At 40.5% G+C, this 14,592-nt stretch overlaps 1 protein-coding gene across 1 annotated transcript in view; it reads left to right on the top strand.

Annotated features, from left to right (window-relative positions):
- Positions 1–2,017: 2,017 nt before the first annotated feature.
- Positions 2,018–14,592, top strand: part of MED4 (mediator complex subunit 4) — a 19,195-nt gene continuing 6,620 nt past the window's right edge. Inside the window, exons 1-3 of the mRNA XM_003796680.3 lie at positions 2,018–2,197; positions 9,833–9,899; positions 13,648–13,818. Of these exons, the coding sequence (XP_003796728.1) occupies positions 2,073–2,197; positions 9,833–9,899; positions 13,648–13,818 (363 nt within the window). The 5' untranslated portion in view covers positions 2,018–2,072. The remainder of the gene's footprint in view (positions 2,198–9,832; positions 9,900–13,647; positions 13,819–14,592) is intronic.

The following is a 14,592-nucleotide window of genomic DNA, read 5'->3' as shown; positions in this document are numbered from 1 at the left end:
TCCCAGACTCCTTTGCCTTGGTGCTACCTCGAGCAATTGCCTCACTTGGGAAGAAGGACAAGGGAGGCCATCTTGGTACTGCCCCACCTAAATCTTGCCCTGGACAACTGCCACATCTGAGAGAAGGAAGAACCCCTGCTAGTTTGCAAAAGAAGTGAGGACCTCTCCCCTGAACCCCCCACCCCCGCCTCACAGTCCAGGCGGCCCAGGCAGAGTAGGATGTGGAATGTGACCTAGAGTAACCTAAGGCTAATTATCAGCTTCTTAACAGTCCAGCAAAGTGTTTCTGAACCGCAACGAGGACCCGATTCAGACACTATGAAATAGGACTTCAGACCATTGCCAGAGTCTTTTTGTTACAAGAAGGGAGCCTACAACAAACACACTTGCTACTCTTGCTCTGTAAACCTATATCTTGTTCTTGCTCTTGCTCTGTATTTTGTAGAAAGTGTCTTATACTTCCTCAATAAACTTGGTTTCACATTTGCCTTGCTTTTGTTAGGTCTGTTCATTCTTCAGCCAAGAGCATAGTAAACCCAAGAACAAGATTGCTGAATGCCAACATATTCATTAGCTACCACTTACATACTATAGGCAGTCCACAGCTTATGAATGAGATAGTTTCTGTAGGTTTGTTCTTAAGGTGGATTTGTATTTAAGTTGGAATAGGTACATTTACCTATTACCTGTAAGAGCCTCAGTTCATAGTTTGTAAGTGTGAGTTGTATGTAAGTTGAATGTTTGTAACTTGGGGGTTGCCAGTACATTGACTCATTCAGTGCAACAGTTGCCTTGAGCAATGAGCAAACCATTTTGTTGGAAGATGTATGATTATAAAGACAGATTATAAAAACATGGAAGCAATCCAAATGTTGATTATCCGATGAATGGAAAAATAAAATGTGGTATATACATATAATGAATGTAATCAGCCTTAACCAAGAAGGAAATTCTGACACATGTTATAATATGGATGAAACTTGAGGACATTGTGCTAAGTGAAATAAGCCCGTCACAGAAAGATAAAATGTTATACGATCCACTTATGCCTAGAGCACTGAAAGAGTTCAGAGAATTTTACCCTAAAATATGACTCCTTGGTATAAAGAATATTTTGTATTAAAGGCCCTTAGAGACCAACAGGTTTTGGAAGAGACATTCCCACTGTCTTCATAGAAAAACAGATGCACCCATCAAGAATAATAATTGGTTTTCTTTCCTCTTCCTGTTATCTCTATTTCTATTGCAGGAGAGATGATCAAGAATACAATCAGAGACTGGGCAGGGTGGCTCAGGCCTGTAATCCAGCACTCTGGTAGCTGAGGCAGGAAGATTGCTTGAGGCCAAGAGTTTGAGACCAGCCTAAGCAAGAGCAAGACCCCTTTCTACAAAAAATAGAAAAAAAAAATTGCAGATATCGTGGGAATACTCTGGAGGCTGAGGCAGGAAGACTGTTTGAACCCAGGAGTTTGAGATTGCAGTGAGCTAAGACAAAGCCACTGCACTCTAGCCAGATGACAGAGACAGACTTTGTCCCAGGAATAAAAACTAAACAAAACCATTTAAGAGAAGCCTCCTGTTGATTCTTTTTATTTTATTAAGTCACAACTGTGTACATTAATGCATTTATGGGGTACAATGTGCTGATTTGATGTACAATGTGGAAAGCTTACATCAAACTTGTTAATATAACCATCACCTCAATTGCTTGTTTGATGTGGTAAGACATTTATACTCTACTCTTAAAAGTTTTAAAATGTACCATTGCATTATGCACATTAGGCGAAGTCCCACCTCCTATTGATTCTTGAAAACACTAGGCCCTGCCTGTGCTGTGCTTCCTGTTCTCGGTTCAACGGTCTCTCCCAAGGTTTGAACGTCAAAACCCTTGCTGGCCCAGCAGATGGCGCCACCTTCCGCATTGCGCCTCCAGGCACGCAGGGGGCGCTCTGGCCGAGCCTCTATTCCCTCGCCTCTATGACTCTTTCTTCCGCTTCCGAGCCCATATAAGCTCCTTCGCCCTGGTGTCGGTGCGCCCCGTGCATGCGCCGGGCTATTAGTGCGTAGGGAGTATGGCCGCGTCTTCCAGTGGGGAGAAGGAGAAGGAGCGGCTCGCAGGCAGCGTGGGGGCTGCCGGTGGTAACAGCACGCGAGAGCGGCTGCTGTCTGCGCTTGAAGATCTGGAGGTCTTGTCGAGGTAATGAGGTCTGCCTCAGAGCCCGGCTGGGGTTGTGGCGGGGGGCTGACCCCGGAGTTGATCCGGGCGCTTGGCGGGGAGAACCTAACTCGGGGGAACCTCTGGGGCACAAGTGTTGAGGACTTGGGGTCTGCAAACCTTCAGAACTTTGGGAGGTGTATTTTTCCCACTGGGGGATATTTTAGAATGATAGGGGTCCTGGAACCCCAGGAGTGTAAGAGCCGTAGCAGAACTTCAGAAATCGCGCCATCTCAGCCCCGTCGGCCACCGACACTGAGCTAACATTTATGGAATTGCTCCTGGGTGCCCAGTGCTGGGGAGGTGGAAGCTAAGGGGCGGCTGGATGTAGATTGTTTAAAGGGAGTGACCGTGTGTAAAGTGATTGAAGGGATCCCCTGCAGGCTACGGGAGCACAGGGACTAGGCACCTTTTCCGGCTCTGGTCAGGGCAGGTTTCCTGAAAAAAAGAGTTCAACGGACTCACTAGGCAACCGGTAGATACAAAAGCCTGGAAACGCGACCGGGAGCATCCACGACTTGGAATTGCAATTTAGTAGTTTCGGATGACTAGAGTACAGCTTATGTGGCAGAGATAGATGAACTTGGATATCATTCTCCATATTCTGTCACCTTTCCTGATAAGTCTTTCAACTTGGAGTCTTTCTTAACTCCCTCATTTAACTTGGTTGTTAAATTGTATTGGTTCTACCTCCTAAATGTTCAGATTTGACCTCATTCCTATCCCCGCTGTCACTACTTACCTTAATTCTTATGCATTTTATCCTTTTGAGTTGCCTAAGACTTTTTTTTTTTTTTTTGAGTTAGAATGCCATGTCACACAGCTCACAGCAACCTCCAACTCCTGGGCTTAGGCGATTCTCCTGCCTCAGCCTCCCTGAGTAGCTGAGACTATAGGCGCCCGCCACAACGCCCAGCCATTTTTTGGTTGCAGTTTGGCTGGGCTGGGCTTGAACTCACCACCCTAGGTATATGGGGCCGGCGCCCCACCCACTGAGCCACAGGCGCTGCCCAAGACCGGTTACTGTTTTAAAAGGCATTTCATATCACTTTTCTGCAGAAAAATATTTGGTAGGTTCCCATTGTCCAGTGTTGTTACGCCCAAATTCCTTAAGTTTGTGCGGCAAGTTCATTTTCCATCTCTCTCAGCCCATCCTGTCCTCCCTCATTTTCTGCCACACCCCTCTGCCCTCCTTAACCCTCACTCTAGCCTTGGTGAGTACTCGCCATTCCCACACTAGCCAGACTTTATCATCAGTGCCCTTCCCACTCCACTTCCAAATTAATCCTTCAAAATCCAGCTCAAATGTCACCTTTTTTGTAGATAACATTCTTTGACAGCTTCAAAATAAATCTTATCTCCTGTATTTTGAAATATACCTGATGTAATTAACAATAGGCATTTTACCTTTACTGTACTTTCTTTTTTTTAGACAGAGTCTCCCTCTGTCACCCCGGGTAGAGTGCAATGGCACGTCTTCATAGCTCACAGCAACCTCAAACTCCTGGCCTCAAGCAATCCTCTTGGCTCAGCCTCTCAAGTAGCTGGGACTACAGGGGCCGCCCACAACACTTATCTGATTTTTCTGTTTTTAGTAGAGATGGGATCTTGCTCTTGTTCAGGCTGGTTTCCAACTCCTGAGCTCAAGCAATCTAACCACCTAGGCCTCCCAGAGTGCTAGAATTACAGGCATGAGCCACCTCTCCTGGCCTTTCACCTTTGCTGTAAATTTAGTCCCTGCCACAGAGTTACTTACCAGGATACTAGGTCAGCATGATATTAAATGATGAAAGAAAAACCTAAAAGCACAGATACCAGAACACATGGTATTAAATGGCTTACGCGTTTAATCCACTGTTTAAACTGTATTAGACTCAGATAATATCTGACGACAAATAGGGCACATGGAATTTTCAGCTGGCCAGTGATGAGTACCATGAGCAAGAAACTCATAGGCACAGGGCAGCTGTCTTAGGGTATTGCCTCTATGCGAATGATTACACAGATTAATGCAAGCTCTATCTTCTTTGTCTGTGCTGGTTTTATACTTTGTGATGAAGACTTTGTTGGTTTCTTTATAATTAGTTAGTCCTCTTAAATGAATACCTGCATCATTTCTCAGTAAAAAGATACTGGCCAGACAGAGCATTTGTAGTATGATGTTTTCGGTTAAATTAGTGATGTCTTTGTTCTGTACTACATTACTGTCTTTAGGACAGCTGATTAAAGCTTCATTTAGTTCATGTTGAGTTCTTATTCTTTTTAAGTTATTAAACAACACATTAACATCCCATGAAGGCTGCCTAGCCCACTGCTTTTCTAAATAGGACCAACTTTCATTTGAAAAACTCAGTGTGCTGAACCTAACCAGTGCTTTTAGAACCATTGATCTGCCATAGCAAGTCTCTGAAATACCTTGAAGAGGTAGCCGTGTAGTTCTAATGCAAGTTTGTGCTGCACTGAATTTAGAACAACTAATGATTAACTGGGAAATACCTCTGCTGCTCCTGTATGAGCCAATTTTTCCAGTTCTTTGAATTGTGGATGTTCTGCCCGAAGTATTCCCTTGAGCTATTTCTCCTGGGAGAATTCTTACCTGAAGGCTAAGTCTAATACTTGATTGGCTTCTGACATCTTTGTTAAGGAATCTTGATGGTGCTGCTGAGTGTGAAATTAGTCTAGTTAAAGTGTTCCTTATTGTTTGTGTATTTTGACCAACCATATGGTATGGATGGTAGCGATTAATTTTTCTCAGAATACATTGTCTTCGTGAAGAAGTGACACCCTCTTTGGGAAACAGTGGCTGCAGTCTTTTGTTCTGAGTAGGTCTTGTTCTTAGAACTTCAAATCTTTGCCTTAGTATATCCAATGAACTATTACTTCTCACCTTTCTGCTCTTGAGCTCAGTAAATTCATTTCTTTTCTGAGCTTTACTTGCTGTACCATTTCTGTTTTGTTGAGTAGCCCTGGTATATATTTCATGTTCACCAAGTTCAGGAACTGTTTTTCTGAGCCTGTCCATCCAAGGTAATGGTCTTTGAGAATTTCTTCTGACATTGGACAATCCAGTGGTCAGTCTCGAGATCTTGCCTTTGGATCGTCTGGCCGCTTGGTTGTATATCTGAAGTGTGTTTTCCTGATGCTTTCGATACCTACAGGATTGCATATACTTGATATTCATGTACTCTTCACTTGGGATAGCATCATCGAGTAATTTGTTAGTTAGGTTAAAGTTTAGACTAAATAGAAATTCTCTTGCATCTAGAGTCAACCAATTTGTAACTTTGCATATTTGATTTTTGCCTTCATTATTGAGGATAGCATTTCCCATTTGATGAAACAGGTTTACCCACTGAAGTAGTGGATGGTCATTTACGTTTTCCTCGAGAACCTCAGTGTTTCTGAAATCTCCTTCAGCCTTCCAGTTGTACATTATCAGTTGAGGTACTGAGTTCTCTTTTGCCTCCTCTAAAAGAAGCTGTAGTTCTGTTGTCCTTTTTCCATAAGTGCCAAAAAGACTTTGACGTCTTATTAATTTGTAATCTTCCTTACTGAATGTACTGACAGTTTGGTGATAGGATTCTTCTTCCTTGAGGGGCTGGGTGGTCAGTATTCGTGACCATTGTCTTGAAAGCTCATTTTTCTTTGATTTTTTCATGACTTATCCACCACGTTATTTGTTCATCTCTAAAGAAAAAGCAAGTGACAGTAGGTAAATGAAATATGTACCTCTTTTGTGAAGCTGGAGATGGTGGTGGTATAGAAGAGATGTCACTTTCTGGTTTGCCACCTAAGGCTCATGGGAACTCCACAGAATGAACCTAGTCAAGTGTGATTGGCCTTCAGAAAAGTCCCATTGTGTGCTCACTCTCAGACTTAGTTACATGTACTGATTCTGTGATATATGAAGTTTGTCATTGGCCTCTTGGTATTTGTGTACGGTTGCATTTTATAAAATGTAAGAAGAAAATCTCACTACTGTGCCCTTTTTGGGGGAGGAGGGGACAGAGTCTCTCTTTGTTGGCTCAACTGGAGTGCTCTGATATCAGCCTCGCTCAAAGAAACCTCACACTCCTGGGTTCAAGCTATCCTCCTGCTTCAGCCTCCCAAATAGTTGGGACTACAAGTATCTGCCATGATGCCCAGCTAATTTTTCTATGTTTAGTAGTGATGGGGTTTCTTGCTCAGGCTGGTCTCGAACTCCTGAGCCCAAGAGATTCTCCTACCATGATCTCCCAGAGTGTTAGGATTACAGGCATGAGCTACTGTGCCCCACCATGCCTTACCTGTTTTTATATTGAGCCTGTTGACTTTAGAAAATAGCAGATATGAAATTTAGGATTTATTTTTACTGTTAGGATTATATAGTTTTTCAGTATATTTGTTACCAGGTAAAATGTAATAGAGTGAAGCAGTCTTTAGAGGAAATTAAAACAATAGAAACAGATTGTAGTTTAAAAGTTTTTCTTAACCTGTCTATATGTCAGAACTCATTGTCTCACAGAAACCATATAGAGAGGGATCTTGAGGTTTCTACACCAACTTGTTAATTCTTGTTAACCATAATTTACCTGAAGGATACTACCACTAATAATATGGGCTCTAAGCCCTATGTCCACTATATTTCTATGGGAAAATGTGGCTGGATCCTAATGTGGTAAGCCAGGAATGCTTTTTTCTTCCTCTGTGGCAGGAAGAGGCTCTTATCTCCACACCTGTAACCAGAGTGGGCACAGGCACCCTTCAGCCTCTTCTCACCATTGGAGAGAGTAGAGGTTTCCATTCTGTCTTGGACTGTTAAGAATGTCACTAAGTCTCAGAGGTGACATCTTCTTCCCCTGTACTCCTCTGTGCCTAAGGCAAACCCATGTAAAGTTTTCTGTGGATTTACATTCCCAGATCTATGAGAAAAACAAAAAGGCTCCTTTTCATTCCCTGCCCTAGTCCTACTGCAGTTACCATCATCCTCCCCCTGCCAGAAACCAGCTTTTACTTAGACTAAAAGTTCTTGACTGTCTCATCTGTGGAGTATGGAAAAAGGTTCATGTGATGTGCTGTTTTCATATAATTTCAATTTAATCCATCTCAAAGTCCAGACAGCTCTACCTCCAAAAGATAGCCGACATCTGTCTGTGTTTCTCCCACTAACTACCATTATTAAATACGATAGGCTAGGACCTAGTCAAAGCCAATGCCTGTGATCTTTTGCCTAGAATACTATAAAACCACCTAACGTGTTTCTTGTTCTGGAGCTCTTACAGTCTATTTACCAAATAACTCAGGAATTATTTAGAAATATAAATCAGGTCATGTCCTTTGCCTGTTTAAAATGATTAGTGGCTTCCTATTGGACTTTTTGTGTTTTTTATTTCAGGTTAATGTGTGGGTATAAACAACCAGGTCACAGTGTTTGAATTTGTTATGGAGAGTCCCTCTTTTAGTTGTGTCCCACACCCGAAAGGTGTGCCATACAACCCCACACTGTGCCCATTTTCCTTTTGGAATTTGAATGAAACACTAATCCTTTACCATGACTACAGGCCCTACATAATCAGGCCCTGCCTGCCTGCCTTGTCCTCTCCACAGTGCTTGTAGTGCTCTGGCTGCACCTCTGCAAACCCATCTGTGGGCCACTGAACTAGCTCTGCTGAGTGTTCTTTCCTCTCAGAATGTTTTGGTTGGCTTCTCTCAAGACCTGACTACCCAGTTTAAGTAGATCCCACCTCCTGGACAGTCTCTACTATAGCACTCTGCGTTATTCCCTTCCCAATCCTTATTACTCTGGTTTTATTTCTTCTCTTATTCTCCCCTGTGTTAGAATGTACGTGCCATTGTTCACTTTTATAACCCAAGTATCTAGAAAGTGGCTGGCACATAAATAGGCACTCAATAAACATTTGATGGATGAGTAAATGAATGCTTTGTGTTCTTATATGTGCTTTCCATTAATTAACACATAATGATGGGGGAAATATAATGGTTGGGGTTAAGTCCAATTGGCATCATCTTGAAAAATGGTCTGAGGCTAGCAGGAGGAAGGTAGAAAAAGAAAGGTAAAAATAATTTGGCAGTCGGTGAGAAGGTCCCAACACTTGGTCTGACTAGAGCAGTATCAGGTAGCTAGTTGTAAGGCTGCCTTATCCTGCATAATTTCTGAAAAGTCCCATCTATCAACAAGTTCAAGACTAATACATAAATATTACCTGCTATACATTTTTTTCTTATTTGTTACTAACTTTCATATAGGAAAATTGGCATATCTGTTAAGTGAGCCTTCTAGAAGGATAGAATTTTACCATGTGTGAAAATCTCTTAGCTGGTATTTGTTTAATTAAAAACAACATTTAAAGTGGAGAGTCATTAAAAAATGATCTATGCATCCCTTAATTGCTTTATTTTATTTTTTTTCATGTTTTTATTAAATCATAGCTGTATACATTATTGCAATTATGGGGTACAATGTGCTGGTTTTAATTGCTTTATTTTACCTTAAAATATATAATGTTTCTTCGCTAATTTCATATAAGACAAAGGTCAGGAAAGTTTTTCTTCAAAGAGCCAGATAGTAAATATGTTTGGTTTTGCGTAACCCATGGTCTGTGCTGCAGCTACTCAGCTCTGCCCTTGTAGTGGAAAAGCAGCCATATACAGCATGGAAACTGATGGATGGGCTTGCTTTCTTCCAAGAACACATTACTCACAAAGACTGCAGATATGTGGCTTTGGTCTACAGACTTTTGATGTAGAAGTTTTTCATGCATAAATCATTCAGAATGCATTGCCATGATTTCTGGTTTGATTTCTAAGAAGTCTTAGACTAGACTCTGGCTGAGTTTCCGTGACTTTTCCATGGTTGTTTATAGTTGTCCTTCGCAAACCTCTATTGAGTCTTTCCAAGCATTTGGCTTAGTTTTTATAGAAAGAACTTAATGCGCTCTCACCTAACAGGCACACTTCCTGAGTGAGGAACTACACCTTACCCTCTACAACTGACACGCTACGTAACAAACGCAAAAGGTGTAACCCAAGCATCTGTACCCTCATGTTAATCTGAAATTTTAAAAAAAGAACTCTATTCACAATCATATCTTATTGGTATTTGTGTGATCGATATTTATATAATTATAGTGATAAGCAAAACTTGTATAAGTAAGTTTGGTAACAAGCACAGCTGGTCTTGGTGAGAGTGCAGTGTAGCAGTGAGAGCTGGAATCCACAGTCCTGGGGGACCATAGGGCAGTTGCTGAAGTGTTCAGCATGCTGTGAGTACCTCACATCCAGCAAGTCAGCTAGATAGAGAGCAGAGCAGTTAAGAAGGGTGGCGCTGTGGCTCAGTAGGGTGCCAGCCCCATATACCAAGGGCAGGTTCAAACCTGGCCCCGGCCAAACTGCAACAAAAAAATAGCTGGGCATTGTGGCGAGCGCCTGTGGTCCCAGCTACTCGGGAGGCTGAGGCAGGAGAATCTCCTAAGCCCAGAGGTTGCTGTGAACTGTGACTCCACAGCACTCTACCAAGGGTGACAAAGTGAGACTGTCTCTAAAAAAAAAGAAAGAAAACATCTAGTGTAAGTAGAAACTTTGTAAATTTTTTTTGTTGTTGGTTTGTTTTTCTTTTAGGGAACTTATAGAAATGCTGGCAATATCAAGAAACCAAAAGTTGTTACAAACTGGAGAGGAAAACCAGGTAAGTGATTTCTTTTTTTAATTTAAAAAACAAAACCAATAATTTCTGCAAGTTTCCTATTTATATATACTTTGTGTAAGGACAGGAAGATTAGAGCCTGTTATTAATTAAAACATTAAAACTGATATTTTCTTTGCCTCCTGTACATAACAGTATGCCTAAGAAGAAAATAGTTGCCTAAAGTTTTGGCAGTATGTTATTCTTTTCCCTTATAGTTCTAGTTATACTTGCCCATTTATGTACTTTTGTCTTTTGAATTAACCCAAAAAATTTTGTTAAATGGAGATTAAAGCCATATTTGGAATCAAAAGTTAGTGCTGTCATAAACTTAGCCATTTATTAGGCCTAATTTCCCTAAAGAAACTTAAAAATGAATGGAAATGAAAGAGCATACAACTGTTAGTAGAGGTTATCTTGTGGATATTGAATTTATAGGTAGTTTTTATTTGCTTTATACTTTTTTTTTGAGACCAGAGTCTGTCTTTGTCACCCTTGGTAGAGTGCTGTGGCGTCACAGCTCACAGCAACCTCAAACTCCTAGGCTTAAGTGATTCTCTTGCCTCAGCCTCCCAAGTAGCTGGGACTACAGGCACCTGCCACAATGCCTGGCTATTTTGGGTTGCAGTTGTCATTGTTGGTTAGCTGGTCTGGGCTGGGTTCAAACCTGCCAACTTTGGTGTATGTGGTTGGCACTGCAGCCACTGTGCTATGGGCACCAAGCCTATTTGCTTTATACTTTTCTGTGCTTCTAATTTTCTATAGTGAACATATTTTTTTTCTGAGTCTGAAAATTTTTAAAGTTACATTTTGTATTATGCTTTTACCAAATTTAAAAAATATGTGTAAGAGAAAATGAATGAGGATGATTAATCTTTCTAGAGAAGATGTAAAACAGGACACAAGCCAAGTGTGGCGTCTCACGCCTGTAATCCCAGCACTCTGGGAGGCTGATGCAGGTGGACTGCCTAAGTTTAGCAGTTCAAGATCAACCTGAAGCAAGAGCCAGACCCTGTCTCTAAAAATAGCCAGGCGTTGTGGCAGGCGACTGTAGTCCCAGCTACTTGGGAAGCTCAGGCAAGAGAATCGCTTTGAGTCCAAGAGTTTGAGGTTCGAGGTTGCTGTGAGCTGTGACACCATGGCACTCTACTGAGGGCAACAAAATGAAACTAACTATGTCTGAAAAAAACAAAAAACCAAAACATCCCCCCAAACAGACAATATCTCACAGACCTTTTCTTCCCATCCTCTGCCCCTTCGTTATCCAAATTTTATCTTATGACATGTTTTGTTTTGAGGGAGAGACATCTGATGGGCCCAATAGAGAAGTGTCAAAGAACCTGTTTTCTTCAAAGATTAAGGATCCAGATAAGACCACAAGTTAGAGAAAACCACTAACTTTAGGGTATTGGGATTTTTGTTTGTTTTTATGAAAAGAAAGGCTAGAGGTAAATATGTTAATAGAATACTCCTTGTCTCTCAGATACTCTGTTAATAGATGCTTGTGGGATTAAAAAGGAATGTATACAAAATGTGTGAGAAGTAGAACGCAAGGCTAGACTTAATCTAGACATTTGTTAAATACGTACTCCCTGTGAGCCAGGCACACAGATTATTCAGAAGATGATAGTAAGACCTACATAATCAGCACTTCTTGTTTTTGTTTTGAGACAGAGTCTCACTTTGTTGCCTGGGCTAGAATTCAGTGGTATGATTATAGCTCACTGAACATCATACTCCCAGGCTCAAGAGATCCTTCTGCCTTAGTTTTCCAAAGTGCTTAGGATAGGCCTGAGCCACTGCCCCTGACCTACCTTACACATTTTAAGGAGTCACAGTTCTGTGAATGTATATAGTTTAGCACCGTTGATTCCTGTATAATTTTCATTGGGGATTTGCCGATTTGAAAATAGGATATGCCGGGCGGCACCTGTGGCTCAGTGGGTAGGGCGCTAGCCCCATATACCAAGGGTGGCTGGTTCGAACCCGGCCTGGGCCCACTAAAACAGCAGTGACAACTGCAACAAAAATAGCCAGGCATTATGGAGGGTGCCTCTATAGTCCAGCTACACGGAGGCTGCAAGAGAATCACCTAAGTCCAAGAATTAGAAGTTGCTGTGAGCTGTGATGGCATAGCACTCTACCAAGGGTAACAAAGTGAGACTTTGTCTCAAAAAAAAAAAAAAAAAAAAGAAAATAGGATGTGCCTATTTGAAAATTTTCTTACCACCATTTTGAGTACTCATAATTTCACATTGAATTTTGGAATTAGGATAGTAATGGTCTTCACTTAAAGCTTCTGTGAGATGACCTTCAGTATGAACAAATGAACTAGAGGTCCATGGTGAGTGGAACCACACCCTAGGTCTTCTGACTTTAGTTGAAAAATTTTTTCCTACTAAACAATAAAATCTATAGAGTCTGTTATCTTGAAAGTTGTTATGGAACTGAGTGAGACAGAGTCTCATTTTATCACCCTTTTACCACCCTCATAGAGTGCTATGGTGTCACAACTCACAGCAATCTCCAACTCCTGGGCTTAGGTGATTTTCTTTTTTGTTGTTGCAGTTTGACTGGGGCTGGGTTTGAACCCGCCACCCTCGGTATATGGGGCTGGTACCTTACCCACTGAGCCACAGGCGCCTCCCAATAATACAGCTTTTATAGAAATGGAAACCTAGCTTTCTCCTTATGACTTGGAGAAATGGGGATTAGAGAGCTATTGGACAAATAGAATACACCTTTTATAGAAAAAGCTTGTTTAAAATACTCTTTAATACACAGAAGTTATACCATAGTCTTTTGTCTGTTACACACAATTCCTATCAAAATGAGAAGCACTTTATGTCAAAATGATACTGTATTTTTTAGTTTTCAATAAAATATTGTAGATTTTGATAGTCATTTCCTTTATGATATATTATTCCCTTTTTAGCACAGTTAAGTACAAGTATTTAGAATTGTATCTTAATTCTGCAATGGGGTGATGATACCAGCCTTTAGAAGGCTCTTCCTGTGTCTACTTCATGTGCATTTTATCATGAATCCTCATAACTTCTTATAATAGCTACTCTTACTATATCCCTTTCCCTCCTACTGAGAAAACAGGCTGAGAATGGCTGGTAACTTTCCCTCTCACACAGCTAGCAAATGGAGGACTAGAGATACGAACCCTAGACTTTGCATTTTATACATTTTAACCTTCATGACTTTTTGCCATATCTGCATATGACCTATTTATTTACTGTTTTTTGAAATCACTATATTTTTAAACCATCTTCATTCTAAGCTGTGCTGTGTCTGAAATCACAGGTTTAATGTCCTAGTTAACATTTTTTTCTAATACATATTAGCACAAATGTGTACCTGCAAAAGTCTGAGTTCTTGGTGCCATCTAAAATCATCTCAAGTACGAAATTCTGTGAGAACCTCCATTATACTGCATTTTTAAGGATATACTTTTAAATTTTCTCTGGGAAATGAATAAACCTGCACGTGTTGGCATATTACTTGTCCTAGAAGGGTGATTTTATTTTGTATTAAAGAATAGCAGAAAAAGTAGAAAACCTTGATAATAATCTATTTCCAAAAATAATCAAAGCAGGCTATTTTTTTAAACAAAGATCAGAAATAATATTTTGAGGATGTTAACATTTTATAGCCTAGCCAATTCATATATGGATTCTTTGTTTCATTGAAATGTAGCCTTTCAGTATTTTATTGTCTGATTTAATCAACTATCATCTGACAGGTCCTGGAGTTGCTAATTCACCGTGATGGGGAATTTCAAGAACTAATGAAATTGGCACTTAATCAGGGAAAAATTCATCATGAAATGCAAGTTTTAGAAAAAGAAGTAGAGAAAAGAGACAATGATATTCAGCAACTACAAAAACAACTAAAGGAAGCAGAGCAAATCCTGGTAAGTTGACAGAGGTTGTTCTTGTGGTGAAAAGGGATATTGTTTGTTTATTCTGTCAGTATTTTGGAGAGCAGAAAATGATTTTCCAGATATAAAAATGACATCTTCTCAGTGGTTAAATGAAAGTCCATTCTCATTCTCCTATTATTTTCAGTTAGTCTGCATTACATTTGAGCCACATTTTCATTGTTTAAAGATATCCCAGTATGGAATTATGGAAATGGAAAGTTTTGCTTTATCCTAATCTGATATAAGTTTTAATTATTAATAATTGAAATCTTCAGGGCAGGGGCTCATGTGTGCACATGCACAGTCTCTTTCTCATCCTTAGGCTAAACAGGTACTATTTATTAAAACCAAAGTTTTGAGACAGAGTTTTACTTTGTTGCTCTTGGTAGAGTGCTGTGTCATCACAGCTCACAGCAACCTCAAATTCTTGGACTCAAGTGATTTTCTTGCCTGAGCCTCCCAAGTAGCTGGAACTACAGGTGTCTGCCACAATGCCTGGCTACTTTTTTCTTTTTTTTTTTGTTTAGCAGGCCTGGGCCGGGTTTGAACCTCGGAGCCCTAGAGCATGTTGCTGGCACCCTAACCACTGAGTACAGGCACCACCCAAAACTTAAGTATTTTTTATGTAATTATATCTTCTATGTTTAGTTTCTAGTTTTGTTACAAATAATACTTTGATATCTTTGCAGATGAAATTTTTTTCCATTGCATTTTGATTACACTCTTTGGATTAGATCCCCACAATTGTAATTATTGAATTAAAGA

The sequence above is a fragment of the Otolemur garnettii genome, unplaced genomic scaffold (assembly GCF_000181295.1).
Source record: "Otolemur garnettii isolate 467f Iridium unplaced genomic scaffold, OtoGar3 scaffold00106, whole genome shotgun sequence".
In the NCBI taxonomy this organism is placed as follows: Eukaryota; Metazoa; Chordata; class Mammalia; order Primates; family Galagidae; genus Otolemur; species Otolemur garnettii.
Note: the sequence above shows the minus strand (reverse complement) of the source record. Positions and strands in the feature narration are given on the sequence as shown.